We start from the raw sequence: 21,081 nt of genomic DNA, 5'->3' as shown, positions 1-21,081 counted from the left end.
TCGTGCGCCCTCGAGGGGCTTCCCTCCCCCACCCCCATCCAGATCGGGACCCGGGTCTTGAGGAGGGGGGCGGGGTTGTCCTCTGCTCTCCTCGGGTTAGCTCTCCTCTCTGCCCCGCACTTCCCGCCCTCCCACCTTCCTTTTCTTTCACCCGGTCTTCCCCCGAACCCAGGCCGACTGCCACTCTAGGATACTGTTTCCGGGTTAGGGTGACCTCTGGGGTGAGGGACCTGCGACCCAGAGCGGGCCCCGGTCAAGCAGCCCTCACCATGCTTCTCCCGCGTGGGAGAGCGGCTGGCGGGGCCCCGGCCCAGAGTCTCCCCTCTCCCCAGATCTGCCCCCCAAGGGGAAATTTGCCCCTTCTTTCTGCCCTTCCTCTACAGGCCTTGCTCCTTCCCAGACAGATTTTTCCAAAATCCAACTCCCAGCCCACTGGGCACCCACTTGGAGCAATTGAGAGCGTTTCACCGAACGCCTTACGTATGGTGTCGGATTGTGTAACCTGAAAACGCTTCTGTCGATTTTTGCGTCTGTACAGTGGGTATGATTTCTTTCTTTTTTTTTTTTCCATCAGTTAATTTCAGGTGGGTAATCTGAAGTTAAGCATTTTAGTTTTGAAACTCGTTCCTTTTGAGCCTTTCAGGAGACTTTGCTCTGCCTTTGTAAGAGCCTCGGTGGTGTTCGAGGGTCTGGCTTTGAGTTGCCAGAGGCGGTCCGGTGTTGAACTTTACCACCTGCTCTCACATTCTACTTCTTGTTCCCTTTCTCTTGCCGCTGCTGAACTTTGGTTTTTCAAATTTGAGTGAGGTCAGGTGGTTTTATTTTTGGAGCCTTGCGATATACCGTAACCTACTTTAGAGAGTTACAGACTTAATTTAAGGATTTCTGTACTGTAGTAGATCATATGGAGTATCAAGTTTTGGTATTAGGAAAATTCAGAACTATCGTTTTAGAAATTCGGCAATTAATGACGTGTTTAGTGTGTACCAACAGAGATTTTGGCTTGGCTTATTTAACGATTTATGACATAGTATGATATAGTGACTACAGAAAAGCAGTTTACATGGAATTACAGGGAGGAAAGGTACATTTAATCTTTCAGATTCTAACTCAGGATTCTTTTTTAAAATTGTAGGTGAATCTTTTTCACTTGACATAGCCAAGCTGTCATTGCTATTGATTTCCTAGAGAGGTTGTTTGTCCTTGATGCTTATTTCTGCTTTATCTCAGGTTTTTGTATTTTTTTTACTAATTTTTAAGGAAATCTTAAATTTACAATTGTATTAGCATTTCTCAGTCCTAGTAAGTAGTTAGAAGCAGTCAAAATGCAGGTAGCCTAAGATGTGTACTTCTCAAATTAGTAATCTAGAGAGCCTTTCAAAAATCAACTGAGGCATTTAGAGTCAAAGAGGCCTCTTAAATTGGATGTGGTGTGGGAAGAACCTTGGCTTTGGGGTCAGTCTCTTCTGGGTGAGTGAATGTGAGTTTCACTAGTAGTTGAGCCTCATCTGTTAAATGGGAATAGTGAAACTCACCTCGTTTGTCCTTAGGATTCCCTTGAGGCTATAGGAACAAAATAGATTGTCTCGAACTATATTGAGTGCTCAAGGAATGATAATTTCCCTTCCTTCAGCAAATATTTTAATACCTACCATGTATTCACCAGGCTTCCCTGGTGGCTCAGAGGTTAAAGCGTCTGCCTGCAATGCAGGAGACCGAGGTTCGATCCCTGGGTCGGGAAGATCCCCTGGAGAAGGAAATGGCAACCCACTCCAGTATTCTTGCCTGGAGAATCCCATGGACTGAGGAGCCTGGTGGGCTACAGTCCAAGGGGTCGCAAAGGGTCGGAAACGACTGAGCGACTTCACTTTCACTTTCACTATGTGCTTGACATTGGCTGAGGCCTAGAAATAACCAAACTGAGCAAGACTGATGGGGCTCTGCCTTCCCAGACCCTTGCATTGTCACTAGCTTTTGACGCTTGAGCAACAAACAGCATTTCTGTATACTGGGTCAGTAGTATTTCCTATCATCCAGGGTAGTAGTATCTGTTACAGAGTAGATACTTGAACTGGATTGTAACACTAAGTAAACACAGGTCCCAAAGAATATTCCTGCCTTCAAATCAGTGTAATTGATAAAAACCAAAAATGTTGCTTGATGTGGTTAACTTGATTGCATTTCCCCGGAATTTCAGTTGCAATTGGTCAGAAAATTTATCTTGAAAATTATAACACCATCATTGATTTGCTAAGATAGTTTATTGTTAGTGAGGTATTCTTGGTTTTTGAATTAAATAGACCTAGGTTTGAATCTAGATCATCGGTGTGAAAACATAAGCTTACTCTTTGTGCTTCAGTTCTATGAAAAGAGAACAATAATATCTATCTCATAAAATGGCTTTATGGGTTGAGAGAATACCTAGTGCTTGGCACATAGTAGCTGATTAGTGAATATTAGTTTTTCTCTTTTATTAATCGTAAAAGCAAATTTTCCATAAAATGAAGATATTTTTAATTGCTAGGGAGAGAATTCTGTTCTGGTGTCAGTAATAGTCCCACTTGACAATTTACTGTTGAAACAAAACTTCAGATTTTATTTGTAGGCATCATTAGTCATTCACATTGAGAAATACTTATTGAACAATGACACATAGCAATATTTATGGCAGGGTGATGCCCGTTGTTACCAAAACTCCACATGAAACTTATTCTCAAATCTTCATTCATATAAACCCTGAGACTGACTCTTTGCTCCAGTCCTTAAATATTAAACATCTTCCTTCAAACATCCTGATAGAGGGTGTCCTCCACTCTTTCCCCTTTTCCCCCTAGTGCCACATGCTCTGCAGTTGCTTTCCTAGCTATCTTTTTTTGTTGTTTGTATTTTTTTCTGTCAATTCTAAATCTTCATTTAGGAAGTTTGCTTTCTTTTGGTTGAGTTTAATCCTTGACAAATCGGCCTTAAAATGAAGCTGTATTCATCATCTTAATTGTTCAGATCATTCTACTTGTATGGAAGCAATCGAATCTTTCTTCCAGGTCTTACTTTGCAAACAGTAACTGGCAAGGTAACATGAACAAGATCCTCACAGGAATGATTGTGCTGGATGAATACAGTATATAGAAATAACTAAGGTACAAAATGGAAAATATAGGTACAGTAAGAGAAAAATACTGGAATTAAAACTTTGCAGTAGTTCGACAATAAGTAATAAAGGCTTATGCTAGGGAGACGTCAGTGGAAATAGGGAAGAATATGGGCAGTATTAGGAAACAGGATCAAGTCTTTTTTGTAGTTGGCACATAAGGGGATAAGACAAAGAAGGAGTCAAAGTTGTTGCCTTTTTTGAACCACTGTTGGGTGGTTTATCACTAGTAAACCACTGTTTGGAGATGTTTTTGACAGAAATAAGTTACTTGAACAGTGGGATTTTTAATTTTTTTTGTTGTTCAGTTTCTTTAGAGTAACTGTTCATTTCATCCTCTCAATTAGTAAACCAGCTCCAGAAATTAATGACTTGACCATTGTGTCATGTACTTATTTACTATTGTGTATCTTCTTTGGTGAAGTGCCTATGCACAGCTTTCACCCATTTTTTAAAATTAGGTTTTCTTACTGCATTTTGGGAGAGCCTTGTATATTCTGTATACAAGTCCTTTATCAGATATATGCTTTGCAAAAGTTTTCTCCTAGTCTGTGGCTTGTCTTTATATTCCTTTAACAGTGTCTTTGAATTATATAAATTTTTAATTTTGATGAAGCCCTGTGTATCCTTTTTCTTTTAATGGGTTGTATTTTTGGTGTCATTATCTAAAAAAATCTTTTCCTAACCCAGGTCACAAAGATTTTGTCCAATTTTGTTTCTCTAGCACTTTTGTAATTTTAGGTTTTACATTTACATCTGCGACCCATTTTGAGTATTTTTTGTAAATGGCATGAAATATGGATTATAGTTCTTTGGGTTTTGGTGGCTTTTTTTTTTTTTTTTTGCATATGGATATCCAGTTTTTCCATTACTTTTTGTCAAAAAAACTCTTTTCTTCACTGAATGGATTTTACATCTTCATAAATTTCAGTTCTTCATATTTTATGGGCCTATTTCTCTACCTTCCATTTGTTCCATTGATCTGTTTATCCATCTGTTTATCAGTCAACTCCAGTACTATTCCATTTTGATTAGTGAGTGAAGTTGCTTAGTCGTGTCCGACTCTTTGCGACCCCGTGGACTGTAGCCTACCAGGCTCCTCCATCCATGGGATTCTCCAGGCAAGAGTACTGGAGTGGGTTGCCATTTCCTTCTCCAGGGGATCTTCCCGACCCAGGGATCAAACCTGGGTCTCCTGCACTGCGGGCAGACTGCAGTGCGGCAGAGGCTTTAACCTCTCAGCCACCAGGGAAGCCTGCAGCTTTATAACACATCTTGGAATCAGGTAGTATTAGCCCATCTGCTTTGATCTTTTTCAACATTGTTTGACCATTATAGATCCTTTATATTTCTGTATGAATTTTAGAATTAGCTTATCGAATTTTAGAGGAAAAAGCCTCTCGAGATTTTGATGGGGATTTCATTGACTCTGTAGTTCAATTTAGAGTGATTTGCTATCTTAATAGTATCACGTCTTTGAGTCCTGAAAGATCTTTTTAAAAATTAATAAGGGTCTTTAAATTTCTCTCAGCAATATTTTATAGTTTCCAATATATATGTTTTTCATTAGATTTGTCCCTAAATACTTCATATTTTTTGTACTCTTAAAAATTTCTTAAAATTTTAGTTTGTGATTGTTTGTTGTTGCTACCATATAAAAATACTGTTGATTATAGATTCCATTGAATTTTCTACATAGAGTATAGATACGGTTTTACTTCTTCCTTTCCAATCTGAATGCCTTTTATTTTATTTTCTTGCTCGATTGCACTGTCCATACAGCGTTGAGCAGAAATGGCAAAAACAGATGTGCTGGTGGGAAGTAGCCAGTTTTTCACTGTTAAGTCTCAAGTTCCTATAGGCTTTTCATAGGTGTCCTTGGTCAGGTTGAGAAAGTTCCCTTCTATTTCTAGTTGGTTGTGAGTTTTTAAGGAGTTTTGCGTCTGTGTTCATAAGATATTGGTCTTCAGTTTTCTTTTCTGGTAATGTCTTTGGTCTAGATTAGTATCAGTGTAATGCTAGCCTCAAAGAGTGAATTAATAAATAATCCCTTCCCTTCAGTTTTCTGGCAGTTTGTATAGAATTGGCACTACTTCTTAAGTATTTGAGAGAATTCAATCATGAAACCATCTGGGCTTAGGGGATTTTTAAGTATAAATTCAGTATCTTTAATAAATTTAGAGATTTTCAAGTTATCTCTTTCTTCTTGCTGTGCTTTCATAACTTGTTTCTTTCAAAGAATTTGTCGATTTCATCTTGTCAAATACAGGCATAAAGTTGTATTTTCTCAATATCCTCTTCATATTTGCAGACTCTGGTAATGTCACCTCTCTTTTCTGATATTGGCATAATTTGTTGTTAGGGACATATGTTTTGGATTGTTATGTACTTTTGATTAACTGACCCCTTTATCATTATGAAATGAGCATTTTTATGCCTGCTAATGGTATTTTCCCTAAAAATCTGCTCTCTGACATTGAAATATTTTAACCTTCTTTTGCTTTTCTGTTGAGTATTTGACTGTAACTGGACTTTACCCCTCAGAGAATATGATTTAATAGATTTGCTGGTGGTGGGCCCATTTTTCAGTATTCTTTAAATATGTGTGGGCCACTGGACTAGATATCTGTAGTTCTAACTTGTTAACTGTGTGCTTTTAAGTTATTTGACCTCTCTTAATTTCCTCACGTATAAAATGGGTATAATGAAATGTATCTAGAAGTTGAAAGTTTAAAAATATTTTGAATAGTATTACTATGTTCATATGATTCAAATTTCAAAAGATAAGGAAGACCCAGTACATTCTGTTTCATACTCTGATTTTTTACTAGAAAACAAATTATAAATAAATTATAAATAAATATTTATGTACAACTTAGAAAACCACTCTGAGAATATTTTGAAAAGGTTTTTTTCCTCTCAACTGTTGAAAACTCTTCAAAACTTTCTTGTCAATATGATTTACATTTTAATTTTTGAATTTACTGTGTTTTATTTGTGCTGTCTAAAGGAAAGTAAAAATGTGTCTGATTTTTACAGTTCAAAATAGGACTTTTCAATTTGACTTCAGAACATAAATATAGCTTATGAAATCACCTTAATGCATTTATTTTTGTGCTTTTCCCCACAGGTTTTGCTTTCCATCATGGCTATCACACAGTTTCGGTTATTTAAAGTTTGTACTTGCCTAGCAACAGTATTCTCATTCCTAAAGAGGTTAATATGCAGGTAAAGAAATTTTATGTTCAGATTGATCTGGTTACCTGCTTGCTAATTTTGGATACCTTCATAACTTCAAAAAGGCAGGGCATATTATATTTATGCTAAGTATCTTGATTGCAGTATTCATGCATTAATCTCTAGTATTTTAAAAAATATTTTCTCAGATTTTTATATGTTTTTTTCAGATCTAAAAAGTAGAAGTTCAGGTCTTTTCATCAGATTCTTACATCTTCCATTAAAATAGCATGCTATACTATAGAATTTCAGAGATAAGCAAACCAACTTTCATGTTAAAATCATCATGAAATTTTTATGTACATAATTGTTTTATTATCAGGATATTTTTAAGATGATTAGGTGGAATTAAGCATAGGTATTTCTTGACATAGTACATTTTGAGTGTTATGCTTATATTGGAAAAAGTTTAACAGAAAAACTCCAAAGAAAATAGATTTTCTTTTTTTTGATCTTTTAAATAATATTCCAGAATGTACAGGGAGTCCAGGCTAGGTAAGTCCTTCTGCTTCAGTAAGTCATTCAGAGACTTGAATTCCTTCTATTTTGTCATTCTACTGTACCCAAGAGATACAGTTCCTGAATGGTATGCCAGGGCACTTCAGGGCTCGCATTACACTCACAGGGGTACCGAAGGATACTCTAAATTTCTAATAAAACATGCTGAATGTGATAATGTCTATTGAACATTATACAATCTGTTGGCTCAAGGTAGTTCACGTTTGTAACATTAGATCCTGCAGTATTACTTTTGATGATGTTCTTAAATATTTGAGATAAGTTTTTGTTTACTTGTATTTGGAGTGACCTATCTTTACAAAGCTAGGATTTTAGGTTGTAATTAAGGGCAAGCACTAAATCAGAATTAACATAGAACAGAAAGTGAAGCTGACAGAATCCAGTCTGATTCCAAGGCTTGAGAAGCTATACAGTAGCCAACAGGTACACACATTCTATTAGTAAGTAATTGTAGTTATTAAAGAATGAAATGAAAATGTTTTTTCTTTAATTTCATATGTGTTTTTTCCTAATGGCTACTAAGCAGATAGGACATACATAAGTATTGTTTGGGCCTACGTACTTAATCAGTGGAACTGTTAGGTATTTCTTTTGGCCTAGAGTACTGGGAAAAAAGCACCTACAGAGTAAGAGTTGGAGAGAGAGGAAATGGAGGGTAGTCAGCTCTCTTTTTTAGTGGATATGATTTAGAAAGTACACATAATTCTGTTCACAGCCTACTATCCAGAGCTTAGGCACCTAGCTGCCAGGGAGGTAGGAAATGTATTCTCTGACTAAAGGGCCATTTTATAACTACTAAAACTCTGAGGATTAAGTGGCATAGAATTTATTGTTAGAAGTAGCATGACCAGAAAATAACTAGGTTAAAGCAGGATGAGAATGGGTATTAATGCCAGGAGGCTAGAAGTTGAAAGAAATAAGTTGTTTTAACTGTGGTGATAAATTCTAGGTGTTTTTCTCTTTGCATCTGTTATTTCAAAAAATTTTTGTTGAATATAGGTTACTTTTAATATAAGATATTGCAAATTTCTATCATCTATATGGGTTTCCCTGGTATCTCAGTGGTAAAGAATCCACCTGCAATGCAGGAGATGTGGGTTCCATCCCTAGGTGGGGAAGATCCCTGGAGTAGGAAATGGCAACCTGTTCCATTATTCTTGCCTGGAAAATTCCATGGACAGTGGAGCCTGGCGGGCTACAGTCCCTGGGGATACAAAGAGTCAGACATGACTGAGCACATAGACATGCATTATCACTATAAATTTCTCTTGTTAGTGTAAGCATATTTAGGATTGGTTGTATGTTCAATTTTAAAGAAAACTGACCCTTTGTTAGAATAAGCTTTTCTTAATTGTCAGAAGGAACCTAGATCATGTGCTCTGAAATACAGGTTTACATCATAAATATAGAAAGTAGACTATAATACTTTTTTATGCATCCTTTAAACAAATAAAATAGGATTTCTAAACTTAGCTGACTTTATCAACTAGCTCTAAGCAGGTGTTTCATAGATTATTTGACATGAAGCAAGTGACTAATCATTTATAATAGCTATCATTTTTTAATGTCAAAAAAGTAGGCACAGTCTCGTGTCTGACTATTTTAAATATGTCAGTTAAATCCTCACAACAACCTTGCAAAGGTCGGTTTGAATACCTGCCTTTTACAGATGAGGATACTGAGGCTCAGACATAGGTAGTTGTAACTAGATTCATAATTAATAGAAGTAACATTGAAAACCATGGTATACACGGATTCCATTGCCCATGCTCTTAACAACTCTATGACAAGACCTATCTTGTTTAGTGTAGTACTTCACTAATCCTTGAAAGTTACTGGGTACAGTTTACAATTCAACCCAGTGATTTTCAAACTTTTTAATAGTTAATAGTAATCTTAATCAGAAACCAACTATGTAAAACAAAAAAAAGCCAGGCCACCCTGGTTAAAACAGCATAGGTAGCCCAGAGCATCACCTACAGAACTCACAGAACTCTCAGAAGTGTGATTGGAAACCAGTTTCTGGTTTTGTTTTTGGCTTTATAGTCCTCCTGAGTTTGACTCTAATTCTGAATCCTAAACCAAAAAGCAGTGTGATATTCTGGTCCAGTATTTAAAAACATTGAAAAGATATCTAATATATGCTTTTCTTTTCATATATTAACAAACAACTGTTAATTATTAAATAATTTAAAGCTGCAGAAGACCTCTATAAGTCTTAAGTTACTATCTTTAGTGCTTTTACTTATGCTTGTTTTGGTGGTTTCTTGAAATAAATTATTTCATATTTTTGTTTTAGATCTGGTAGAGGACGGAAATTAAGTGGAGACCAAATAACTTTGCCAACTACAGTTGATTATTCATCAGTTCCCAAACAGGTAAAACTTTTTTTATATGTTGAGTAAGTGCTCCCGAACCATATTTTTCAAACTGGGTTGCAAACCATTAATATGTCATGAAATTAATTTGGTAGTCATGGTCAGGATTTTTATTATTTTACTGTTAAATTTATTTATTCTAAAATTTTAACTTTACTCTTTATTTTCTGTTTCTCTGCTGAGATTTTCTATTTTTTTCTTTGGTTTTAAGAGTGTTTGCTGTTGCTTATTGGAGCATTTTTGCAACAACGTATTTAAAGCCTTAGATAATTACATCATTTGTATCATCTTGGGTTTGATATCTGTGGCTTGACTTTTTCCATTCAAGTTGAGATTTGTTGATTCCTTGTTTGCTGAATAATTTCAAGTTATTTCATGGATTTTTTTGAATATTATGTTTGGGACTATATCTTATTTAAATCCTATAAAGAATGTTATTATTTATTATTTTATCAGGCAATAAACCTAGTTAGGGACAGATTGTAAGTTCCGGTCCTCTTTCTGTGGGCTGTAGTTCTAATGTCAGTTCAGTTTTTGAAGCATTTTCTTTTGCTTTGTTTGGTTGTTTTTATTTTAATGGTTGGAACAGAATGTCTAACTCACAGAGTGTTTCTTTCTTAACTTTTGATCTAGTTTTGCTATCTGGCATAAAATGTATATTTTCCCATTGGTCAAAAAATTTTGAAAAAACCACTGTTTTAGAAAGCTCATTTTTATAATGAATGATGACATTTTTGACTGACAGTGCTGATCATTTAAATTTAGACAGATGTGGAAGAGTGGACTTCCTGGGATGAGGATGCACCCACAAGTGTCAAGATTGAAGGAGGAAATGGGAATGTGGCAACACAACAAAATGCTTTAGAACAACTGGAGCCTGACTATTTTAAGGACATGACACCAACTATAAGGAAAACCCAGAAGGTACATTAAAGATGTGTGCCCTTGGAAATTAAACTATTAGACTGCTCTTCAGACTCCTATAATTAAAAGTAGACAGTATACTTAGTATTTGGTAGAAAGCCTATTTCTAACTGTCAATTGTGTTTTTTGTCATATTAGAGAAGTTTATATACTCAAGTGAGCTGGCCATAGATCTGGTAAATTGTAGCCCCACATCTTTTAAAATTATTTCTAAGTGTTCCTCGAAATCCTCCTGTATGTCAGATTCTAGACTCCAGTCTCTACTGTGCAGACTAAACTGAATAAAATACAGTTCTAGCCTTAAAAGAATTCATAGTATAGTGATATCTATGAACCAATAATACTGATAGTATCCATTGTTTATAACATTATCAAACTGATGCAGGGCTCTGAGAACAGAGTGATTGGGGTGGGTTTGCATAGTCATTCACGCTTTATTTTATCCCTTTTGAATTGAATGTGGACAGTCACTTCAATATGCAGAAAATTATTAGAAAAAGAACAATGGCTGAGCAGTTTTCTTTCTTTTTATCAAAATAGTACGTGTAGATTTAAAATTTATTTTTAAATTAAAGAATATAGAAGAGCTTATAATGAAAAGCAGTAGATTTCTGCCCCATCATTCTTCAAACCAGTTCTACTAAAAGCAGCCACTCAAAACTTTTTCTGTTTATCTGTATACAGTGTTCTTATCTTGCTGTTCCTAGGCCAGTCATAGGTATTGTCTACCAACTTCACACTGTGGTAAATGGGGGTTTATTTCATACCATCCTTACACCCATTCAAATAATGTAATGTTCTTATTCTAGTCTACCTCCTCAGTCATCCTGCTGTTTCAAAAAAATTACTTTAAGTGCCATTTCTTATTCAATCAAGCATAGAAAATATTTCATATGAATATATTTTATAAAATGAAGACACTGTTTTTTCTGCAGTTCTCTAATAGGGTTTTCACCCTCTTCTACCTTCCAGTCAGTTTTAGATGTTCAAGGCTGATAACATTGACATACTATAATCATAGTCATTTTTATTGAGTTGTCCAAATGTCTCAGTGCTGAAAAGCATTAAGTTGTATATTTTTCAAGGAGTTTTAAGTGAATTTCTTAGTAGATGAATGCTTTTTGTTTCGAAAGTCTATTGCTGCTCTTAATAGGAACTTAGTATATTACAAGTAATACCTTAGTAAATTAGAATGAAAGTACTTTTAAGGTACAAAGCTAATACTACTGGCTTGAAAGAGTTAATGTGCTCATAGGTAGCCACATGATTAGAGAACTGGTTATACTTTTGGTAGGACAGTGTACCCTATCCTAGCAGAGTGAAAATGAACGCGCTCAGTCATGTCCGGCTCTTTGCGACCCCATGGACTATACAGTCCGTGGAATTCTCTAGGCCAGAATACTGGAGTGGGTAGCCTTTCCCTTCTCCAGGGGATCTTCCCAACCCAGGGATCGAACCCAGGTCTCCTGCACTGCAGGCAGATTCTTTAAGAAAATATAGAACATGAAAGAAAGGTAGAACATATTTTGAATAATTATAAAATGCTTTGGTCAGTTAATTCATTTGTCTCCTTTTGTGGTGTGTAAAATGTTTCTGTAATTCTATTTCAATTAATCTTTCAGATCATCATTAAGAAGCGAGAACCGTTAAATTTTGGCCTCCCAGATGGTAGCACAGGCTTCTCTAGTAGACTAGCAGCTACACAAGATATGCCTTTCATACATCAGTCTGTGAGTATGTTACTTGTATCTAGGCAAGAGTTTTTTTTGTTCATTTCTGTTTTCTTTAAGGAAAAAGAAAAAAATTAAAATGACTTGAACATAGTATTTGTATGACTTTGAAACTGGTTTAGCAGATCAAGAGCAGTTGCCAGTCCTGTCCTTTTATGAGACTCTAAATTACATCAGGTACTAAGATCAGAGTCCATTGCACACATACAAGATGGAGACAAAATGTGAAATATAAAATTATGACCTTTAAAGAGATTACCACTAAAATTTAACCTCAATAGCAGCTAGTTTTTAAGTAAATTATGAATTGTTACGTTAAAGACTTATATATACATTTAAAATGTGGTTTAACTTAAAATGGATTTGACTTAAATACAACACTTTTAAGGACAAAAGTAGTGAAGAAGGTATATGTTTTCAACTTTGGAGGCCATCAGATTCATCTTTGAAATTTTTAAGACACGTCACTGTCCAAACCCATCCCCAGCTTTTAAGTATTGATATGTTTTGATTATTTTATGCACAGCTTATTTTATGCAGTTATGCATTTAATTATTTCGTCACTAACTAAACATTCCAGAATGAGCATTTTCATTGGTTTGTGGAAGGAAAAAGTGAGCTGAGAGTCCTGCCCTGGGGAATGGTGCAGTGTGGCCCGCCTACTGGTATCAGTGAGACAAGCTAAAGGAAGCGCAATACAAAAGTACTCCAATAAAGAGTGAATTTTTCCTGACTTGGCACTTTTGCCTGGGACCCAGACAATAAGTGCCATTGAAAAGTCTAGAAAATCACTTGTGCTTAAAGGGAGATGACTGTACTAGGTTGGAAATGTAGGTTCTTCAAGTTTACCTCCCCAGCACAAGAGTAGTCCAGTCAAGCATCTCTAATCCAGTGTGCGGTCAGCCTCTCTCTTCTCTTTCCCCCACTTACACACTCCTTCTTACTCAAGAGAGAGAGACAAACAGAAGATATGTCCTATTCTTATTTTTTCCTAACTGAAGTAGGAGAAAGGAAAGGAAAAGTTAGGAAAGGAAAGGAAAAGTGAGTATATTAAAGGAATATCCTTTAAAACATGAAATAGGAAGAAAGCTGGACTTGCTAAGACGTGCATATGGAAGGTCATGCGTCTCAGGAAACCCCTTAGTTCCAGGTACACCAGGGGCAGTCATTTGACCCTGTAGAGGATGTGATAAGAAAGTGAAGAAGACACAGGGCAGTGATGAGGTCTGGGTTATGCTTTAAAATATATACTCTTCTTGACCACTGAGTGGAAAAAGGATGAAGCGAAGTTAGTCGCTTAGTCGTGTCTGACTTTTTGTGACCCCGTGGACTGGGGCTCACCAGGCTCTTCTGTCTGTGGGATTTTCCAGGCAAGAATCCTGGAGCGGGTTACCATTTCCTTTTCCGGGGGATCTTCCTGACCCAGGGATCGAACCCAGGTCTTCTGCACTCCAGACTGCAGGTAGACTCTTTACCGTGTAAGCCACCAAGGATGGCTCCTGACTGTTGTAATTGTGTTTTATTGTAGCCTGAATTGGGTGACTTAGATACCTGGCAGGAAAACACCAATGCTTGGGAAGAAGAAGAAGATGCGGCCTGGCAAGCTGAAGAAGTTCTGAGGTATTTGAGTAATATTTACACTGCCGCCAGAGTAGAACCGGTTTTGTTGATGTTACATTTACGGTCAAGAAAGTATCTTCTGCCAAATGTTATATTTTTCTTCCTTCTCATTTGAGCCTTAGATAATCTGGGATAGTTTTTTTGTATTTCAGACTACATGTGCTATTTTATATGATTAAAACCTCACAGAAACCAACAATTTAAAGCATTATAGATACAAAAGAATAATTTACTAACAAAGAAGGAGATTGTCTACATACAGACACCATATTGTACTATATGCTTCATACCTCATTCCCTACAAAATATATCTCCTGAAATGTCCTGCTATGAAATGTGAGTCACGATGATATATTAACATTTTCTCTAGGTCAGAGATCGTACCTTAGTTTTGTTTGCCCGTGGTCCAGCGTAGTCCAGCACTGCTCATTCGAGTATAACAGTGAGTGGCACCGCTGTGTTTTGTGGTTGCGTCCGGTCTTAGCTGCTGCACGCGGGGTCTCTCCTTGCGGTGGAGGGACTCTGTTGCAGCACTCGGGCTTAGTTGCCTGCAGCATGTGGGACCTTAGCTCCCCGTGCGTGTGTGCTCAGTGGCTAAGCTGTCTCCAGCTCTTTGCGACCCCAAGGACTGCAGCCCGCCAGGCTCCTCTGTCCATGAGATTTCCCAGCAAGAACACTGGAGTGTGTTGCCATTTCCTTCTCCAGGGGATCTTCCCAACCCAGGATCAAACCCAAGTCTCCTGCATTGGCCAGTGGATTCTTAACCACTGGACCACCAGGGAAGTCCCCAGCACTGCTATTTGAAAATGATTTGTGTTGCACTCTTCATCTCTATGTGTGTTTCACCTGAGGTACTTGAAAGCCCTGAGGTAGATAACATAAGGCATAATACTGCCTACTCTACAGAATGGAGAAGGCAATGGCACCCCACTCCAGTACTCTTGCCTGGAGAATCCCATGGACGGAGGAGCCTGGTAGGCTGCAGTCCATGAGGTCGCTAAGAGTCGGATACGACTGAGCGACTTCACTTTGACTTTTCACTTTCATGCATTGGAGAAGGAAATGGCAACCCACTCCAGTATTATTGCCTGGAGAAGCCCAGGGACGGGGGAGCCTGGTGGGCTGCCATCTATGGGGTTGCACAGAGTCGGACACGACTGAAGTGACTTAGCAACTCTACAGAAGATAGTTTTTTCTGGAGGTTTACAAGTTTGTTTTTGTTAGTTATGTTCTTTTTCTTTGTTTTTGTGAACAGTAAACTTGATTCTTGCTACTACTGCATTAGATCAAAGAGTAAAAAGAAAATTTACCTTGAGAGTTTGTGACTTATCACTGATAAAAACTCTATGTAAATGTATCTGAATTACTTGTGCATTTTAAAGATGATAAAGTAAAATATAGCAGTATGTTTTCTTCAAATATGGTTTTTATAATTGGGATAGAAAATGAATTACCCTATCTGACCATCTTGAAACAACTGATTTCATTTTTGTATTTTCCTTTCCCATGTTTACCAATAAATTGTAATTACCTTGAGTAGCCAGCAGAGGGTGCAGTTAAGACTGTGAATTAAGACTGACTTTTTTGGTCTTGTCAGTACTTTTTTCAGCATTCTTTTTTTTTTAAACAGAAGGAGGTCACAGTATAAAAGTCAATAAAGGTATGAGAGTTTTAAGTATTTAGTTCCTGTTTGATAATCATTCAGTATAAAGGAAACAGTTTTAAAATTGTAAACAGCAACATTTATGTTCCATGAATTGTCAAAAAAGATGTCACTTTTTTAAACTCTATTTCTCTTGGATATGTATCATAGAAGTCTGAGTATTTTTAGAACATTTTGGAATTGGGATTCTAGTGATGATTGGTTTATCAACCACAAGGATAAAGGAAGGGGCTATTCATTTTGAATCCAATCGTCTTAATGACAGGACTGTAGAGTGTTTGAGTTCACTGATCATAGCTGAACATTCACGGTATAAAAACCATCTCTTTTTCACCCTGTCATCTTGCACCCTGAACTAAACAAGACAAAAAAAAAACCCGCAAACTCCGTTTTTGAAACGACAGCTTGGGAGGCGGAGACTATTAGTCAGTAATAGACATGCTTCAAGCTGCAAGTTGCATAAGTAGAGCCAAAGACACCTGGAGGCTTCCATATGTTGTTACCACCCCCAGGAGAACACTGAGAATTTTAAAAGTGTATCCATAATCTATGGCTTCTAACCTAGCCTGTTTCCCATTCCTACTTTAAATACTACCCAGTACTATGATCAGTAGTATCATTAAGGAAAAAGATTCTGGTACTTTAGTCATTTCAGACATGTATCTGGACAAGAAAAATATATTTTATCAGCAGTAATGTCCAAGTTGCCTCTGGTACCAGGAAGATTAATTGTTGATGCTTATATTTTGGCTGGTAACTAGGTCAGAGCTGGATTATCTTGTTTGTAACCTAGCAAGCCTTTCATAATTCTTTTTCTTTTTTCTGCCACTGACATTTTGATGTTTTTAGTGTGTATTATCAGTTTTGCTTGAAAGTGAACAGAGCTGGTGAAAAGTAAATTTTTTAAAACTATTCTTTTGAAATTTTAATTAGTTGGTGGTGATGGTCAAAATGTTGCCTAAAATAAGTCTCTCTACTTTGTTGAATTTTGGTCATCCATACCTCTGCTTACTCCCATTTATAAGTATGACTGAGAATTATATATATACCTTTCACTCACTATAGCCAGCTTTGAGCTATCCCGTGTATGGGTAATCCACGTTAGATTTTTCTATATCTAACCCAGTGTTGCCTGTCCTGTGCCCGACAGCTTCCTTCCTCAGCCTTGCATGCTTCTTGACTTACTTTCTCAGACCCTAAACCTTCAGATCCAGGACCAACTTCTGTTCTCCTTTCTCCTATTTAATTACCCTACTCCTATCCCCACTTTCCATACAAGTCAGTCAATAAAGATAGAGCACTTATATGTGGAATCTAAACTATGACACAGGGACTTCCCAGGTGGTCCCAAGGTTAATGCTTTGCCTTCCTGTGTAGGGATGCGGGTTCGATGTGGCCAAAAAACCAAAACTCAAAGCAAGCAGTGTTGTAACAAATTCAGTAAAGACTTTAAAAGTGGTGCACATCAAAAAATCATTTAAAAAATAAATAAAATATGACACAAATGAACCCATCTACGAAGTAGAAACAGACTTACAGATGTAACGAACAGACTTGTGGTGCGGGGTGGGGTGGGAGGTAGGGGTATGGGTCAGGAGTTTGGGATCAGCAGATGGAAACTATTATCTATAGATGGGTAAACTGTGTAGCACACAGACTACGTTCAGTATCCTGTGATAAACCATAATGGAAAAGAATATTAAAAAGAATATATATCTATGTGTATATATAAGTAAATCACTTTGCTGAACAGTAGAAATTAACAGAACATTGTAAATCAACTAGAGTTCAATTTAAAAAATCAATAAAGATAGAAGTGTTTAGTGGTTCTGTATCAGTGGAGTTAGGGAGGGGCTGTGAGAAGGCACTTCATTAAGTGTAATTATTAAATTTCCACCCTTCTGTCCCTTCATAAGGGAAGTGAAGTGAAAGTTGCTCAGTCATGTCTCACTCTTTGCGACCCCATGGCCTATACAGTCCATGGAATTCTCTAGGCCAGAATACTGGAGTGGGTAGCCTTTCCCTTCTCCAGGGGAATCTTCCCAACCCAGGAATCAAACCCAGGTCTCCCACATTGCAGGCAGATTCTTTACCAGCTGAGTCATAAGGGAAGCCCAAGAATACTGGAGTGCATAGCCTATCCCTTCTCCAGGGGATCTTCCCGACCCAGGAATTGAACTGGGGTCTCCAGAATTGCAGGCGGATTCTTTACCAACTGAGCTCTGAGGGAAGCCCTTCGTTAGTAGAGCTAGTTAAATGTTAAAACTTAAGAGTTCTAGCTTCTAGTTGGAAGGTATGTCTTTGCATTTTCTTTTTGCATTGTGCTCTGTACATCTGTGTTCTTGATATCCTTCAGCTGACAAGCTTTTAAGTATTATCATAGCAGGATGTTTAATCCTAAATATCAAGCTTTTCTCAAAAAGAGATGTGGTCCAATGCAAATAGTGTTTTAGTGAAAATAATCTGAAGAAAAGGAGTTAGGAGATACAGGTTCTTAGCCTTATACTTAATCTTATGACTTTGGCCGTTTTACTTAGCCTGAATGCCCCATTTTAGTTATTCTTAAAACAGAGATAATACCTTTTTTATTTGGTAAGTCATGTTCTAAGGATTAAAAGAAGTACTATTTTGAAAATCCTTGAAATTTTCAAAGCAGTGAGAAGAATGAAGACTTTTTAAACTACATTTGATGATAGTTGAAGGGAAGTGCTGTTTCTTTCTGGACCTTATTTGCCATTTTACCTGTGTAGTGTCCTTTAACAGAGAAGGCAATGACACCCCACGCCAGTACTCTTGCCTGGAAAATCCCATGGACGGAGGAGCCTGGTAGGCTGCAGTCCATGGGGTTGCGAAGAGTTGGACATGATCAAGTGACTTCACTTACACTTTTCACTTTCATGCATTGGAGAAGGAAATGGCAACCCACTCCATTGTTCTTGCCTGGAGAATCCCAGGGACGGGGGAGCCTGGTGGGCTGCCATCTATGGGGTCGCACAGAGTTGGACACGACTGAAGCGACTTAGCAGCAGCAGCAGCAGCAGTGTTCTCTAAAAGTAAAAATATGCTTCTTTTCAGGCAGCAGAAGATAGCAGACAGAGAAAAGAGAGCAGCAGAACAACAAAGGAAGAAAATGGAAAAGGAAGCCCAGCGGCTAATGAAGAAGGAACAAAATAAAATTGGTGTGAAACTTTCATAACAACTGTTCTTCAGATGTCATAGTGCCAGTGGGAGAAATGCAAGCTCTGCAACCCAAGCAGCATTTATATGGAGCCAAGAGTATTTTCAGAATACAAATACCCTGCTTGATTTTAATGCATTCATCAGGCAGCCAGGCCACTGGGATTCTCTCAAAGCCCCCTGAACTCTTAGTGATTGAGACTCAGAGAACAAAAAAGACTTATGAGACAATATTTTCTTCAACGTGTTCCAAGTGTACGACAATTGTTTGTTGTAGAGAAATTATTACAAATGGAATTTATCAGTACCTCTTCAAGCTAGTGTTTCTAGCTAATTCAATGGGTGTAAATAATTCTATGATGGGAAAGAATTCTGCTGTCTATAGTGCTTTCCTTCAATGTGCATAATGTTAAAATAAATAATTTTAAATATTCGTTTGTTTCCATGATTACCTAACCTAAATCAGACAGACTTGCAGGGCTTTAACTTCTTATATTTGTTGTCAGAAGCTGGTGTTGGCATATATTTGCTCTGGCTTGAACTGGCATTCATTAAGGCATCTGGTCATTTCAGTTTTCAAGAAAATGACATTAAATGCAATAATTTTATTTATCACAAACATTTTATACATCATTGTTTTCTTTTAGATGGTGTTGTAATGTTTTACTTATTTGTAATTTATATTGCATGTATAAACATACTGAAAATAAGCTAAAATGGCAAATTTGTTTTACATTATTATAATTTGTGAGTTTTAAAAGCTAGTATTTGTAGTTTTTCCCTGTCATTGTAGATTTTAAGATGTTATAGTATCTTTAAGTACCTTAGCTCCTCTCTGCCAAAAGCCATTAATTTACAAATCCATAAAGCCTTCAGTTCTACTGTTTCAAAGCTTTTAGATGATTTCTGTATCAGTTTTGTATAATATGACATAATGCAAGTTACCTATGCTGTTTGCTAAGGTAACGTTGAGTAATTAAACCAGGATAGGAATAATAATACTTCTATTTTTGGATGTTGACAAGCTCCAAAATAGTTTTCAGGAAATAGATATAGACTGTGTTCATAGGGAAAAATGTAGATTTGATAGTTTAAAATCTCATTAATTTTGTCTCCCCAATTAAAATACATCCAGCCTGACCTTCTTTGGCTTTGGAATTTAAGATTTTTACTTTCTTAAAAGTTGCTGCCCAAAATTAACATTTTGTGAGTTTTTTAAATGTCATAAATGCCAAATACTGCTAATTCATTGGAATTAAAGTGATATTTCATAGTAAAATCACAAACTATACAATAAACTACTTAAGTTCTTAGCCTAAGCATCTAGACCAAATGGAATTGTTTTTTTATTTTCTTAAAATTTTTATTGGAGTACTGTTCATTTACAATGTTGTGTAAGTTTCAGATGTACAGCAAAGTGAAATCAGTTGAAATTTAACTTTGGTAAAAAGCAAACTGTTACAGCCCCAAGCTATATTTTCAGTTATGATTATTAGAGAGTTTTTGCCAGTGAACTCCCAATTAAATAGAATTAGACTCAAATTTGTAATAATAAATGAATTATTTTATGTCCTTTGTATTTATTTATTTTTAGTTATGGGAATGCTACATGATTTCTCTGAATTGAGGGTTCATAGAGGCTAATTTTCCTTTAGTACAGTTAGTTTTCACTGCTCTTCCCCAGAGTGGACAAGTATTGAAGTCTGCTTTGGTCATGATTTTCATGTGTGGCATTTTTCTGTTTGATTTTTTAATTTTTCTTTAGAAGTAAAGACTGGATAGAATCACAGTCCGTATGATTAATTAAGAAGAAAGAGATTTTTCTCATGGAAATAATAGATTGAATTCTTGTATTTTTTTACCTCTATTGGTGTAAACTAGATTCCTGTATTAAACTGGGTATATTGTCCCATTAGAAGTCAGACATATGATAAGCCCTTTATAGTAGCAAACTGGTTCCTTTAGCTTCTAAATTTATGGTTTCTGTTTTTGTTTCCTTAATTTTAGCAAAGGAGTATCAGTTTTAGGAGCTTATTAGTAGAAGTTAAGAATTCAGGATTCATCCCCTAGTTGAATCCTGGCTCTGTTTTAGTGGCATCTTTGAGTCAGTACTCAGCATCTGAATTCCTCATTTTCGACATGCACTTGCCAGGGCAGTGACCATTCCTGGATGAAGACTGGTGCTTGGGAAGCAGGTGGTAGCTATGGAAACTGGCGTCTGGATTGATCTTCAGCACCACTACAAGCTACTACAACAGGATAAATCTAACCACAGCTACAATGTTCCAAAAAGCCGAGATTCTGTCATTATAGGTGTACCTTGTTTTACTATACTTTGCTTTATTGTGCTTTGCAGATGGTGTATTTTTAACAAATTGAAGTTTTGTGGCAACCCTGTGCTGAACAAGTTTATCAGCACCATTTTTCCAACAGCCTTTGCTCACTTCTTTTTCATTTCGGCATTTTCACAATATTTCAAACTGTTTCATTATTACATTTGTTATGGTGTTTTAGGGGTGTGAACCACACCCATATACGATAGCAAATTTAGTGGATAAATGTGTGTGTTGCCTGCTTCACCAACTAGCCTTCCACTGCCTTTCTCCCTCTCCTCCCACCGCCCTATTTCCTGAGACATGGGAATATTGAAACTAGGCAAATTTAAAACTCTTTGGCTTCTCTAAG

The 21,081-nt window shown here is 36.8% G+C and overlaps 1 protein-coding gene across 2 annotated transcripts; it reads left to right on the top strand.

Annotated features, from left to right (window-relative positions):
• Window positions 1-417: 417 nt before the first annotated feature.
• EBAG9 (estrogen receptor binding site associated antigen 9) lies at window positions 418-19,908 on the top strand. 2 transcript variants are annotated; one of them, XM_068983713.1, is made up of 7 exons: window positions 418-541; window positions 6,279-6,376; window positions 9,204-9,282; window positions 10,048-10,206; window positions 11,829-11,936; window positions 13,465-13,556; window positions 18,295-19,908. In XM_068983713.1, the coding sequence occupies exons 2-7, from the start codon at window positions 6,294-6,296 to the stop codon at window positions 18,413-18,415; spliced, it is 642 nt and encodes a 213-aa protein (XP_068839814.1). In that variant the 5' UTR covers window positions 418-541; window positions 6,279-6,293; the 3' UTR covers window positions 18,416-19,908. The 2 variants fall into 2 exon arrangements, with proteins under 2 accessions (XP_068839814.1, XP_068839813.1); XM_068983712.1 differs by having other exon boundaries at window positions 508-584.
• The last annotated feature ends 1,173 nt before the right edge of the window (window positions 19,909-21,081 follow it).

Source organism: Capricornis sumatraensis, chromosome 11 (genome assembly GCF_032405125.1).
Source record: "Capricornis sumatraensis isolate serow.1 chromosome 11, serow.2, whole genome shotgun sequence".
NCBI lineage: Eukaryota > Metazoa > Chordata > Mammalia > Artiodactyla > Bovidae > Capricornis > Capricornis sumatraensis.
This window is presented reverse-complemented; position numbering and strand designations above follow the sequence as displayed.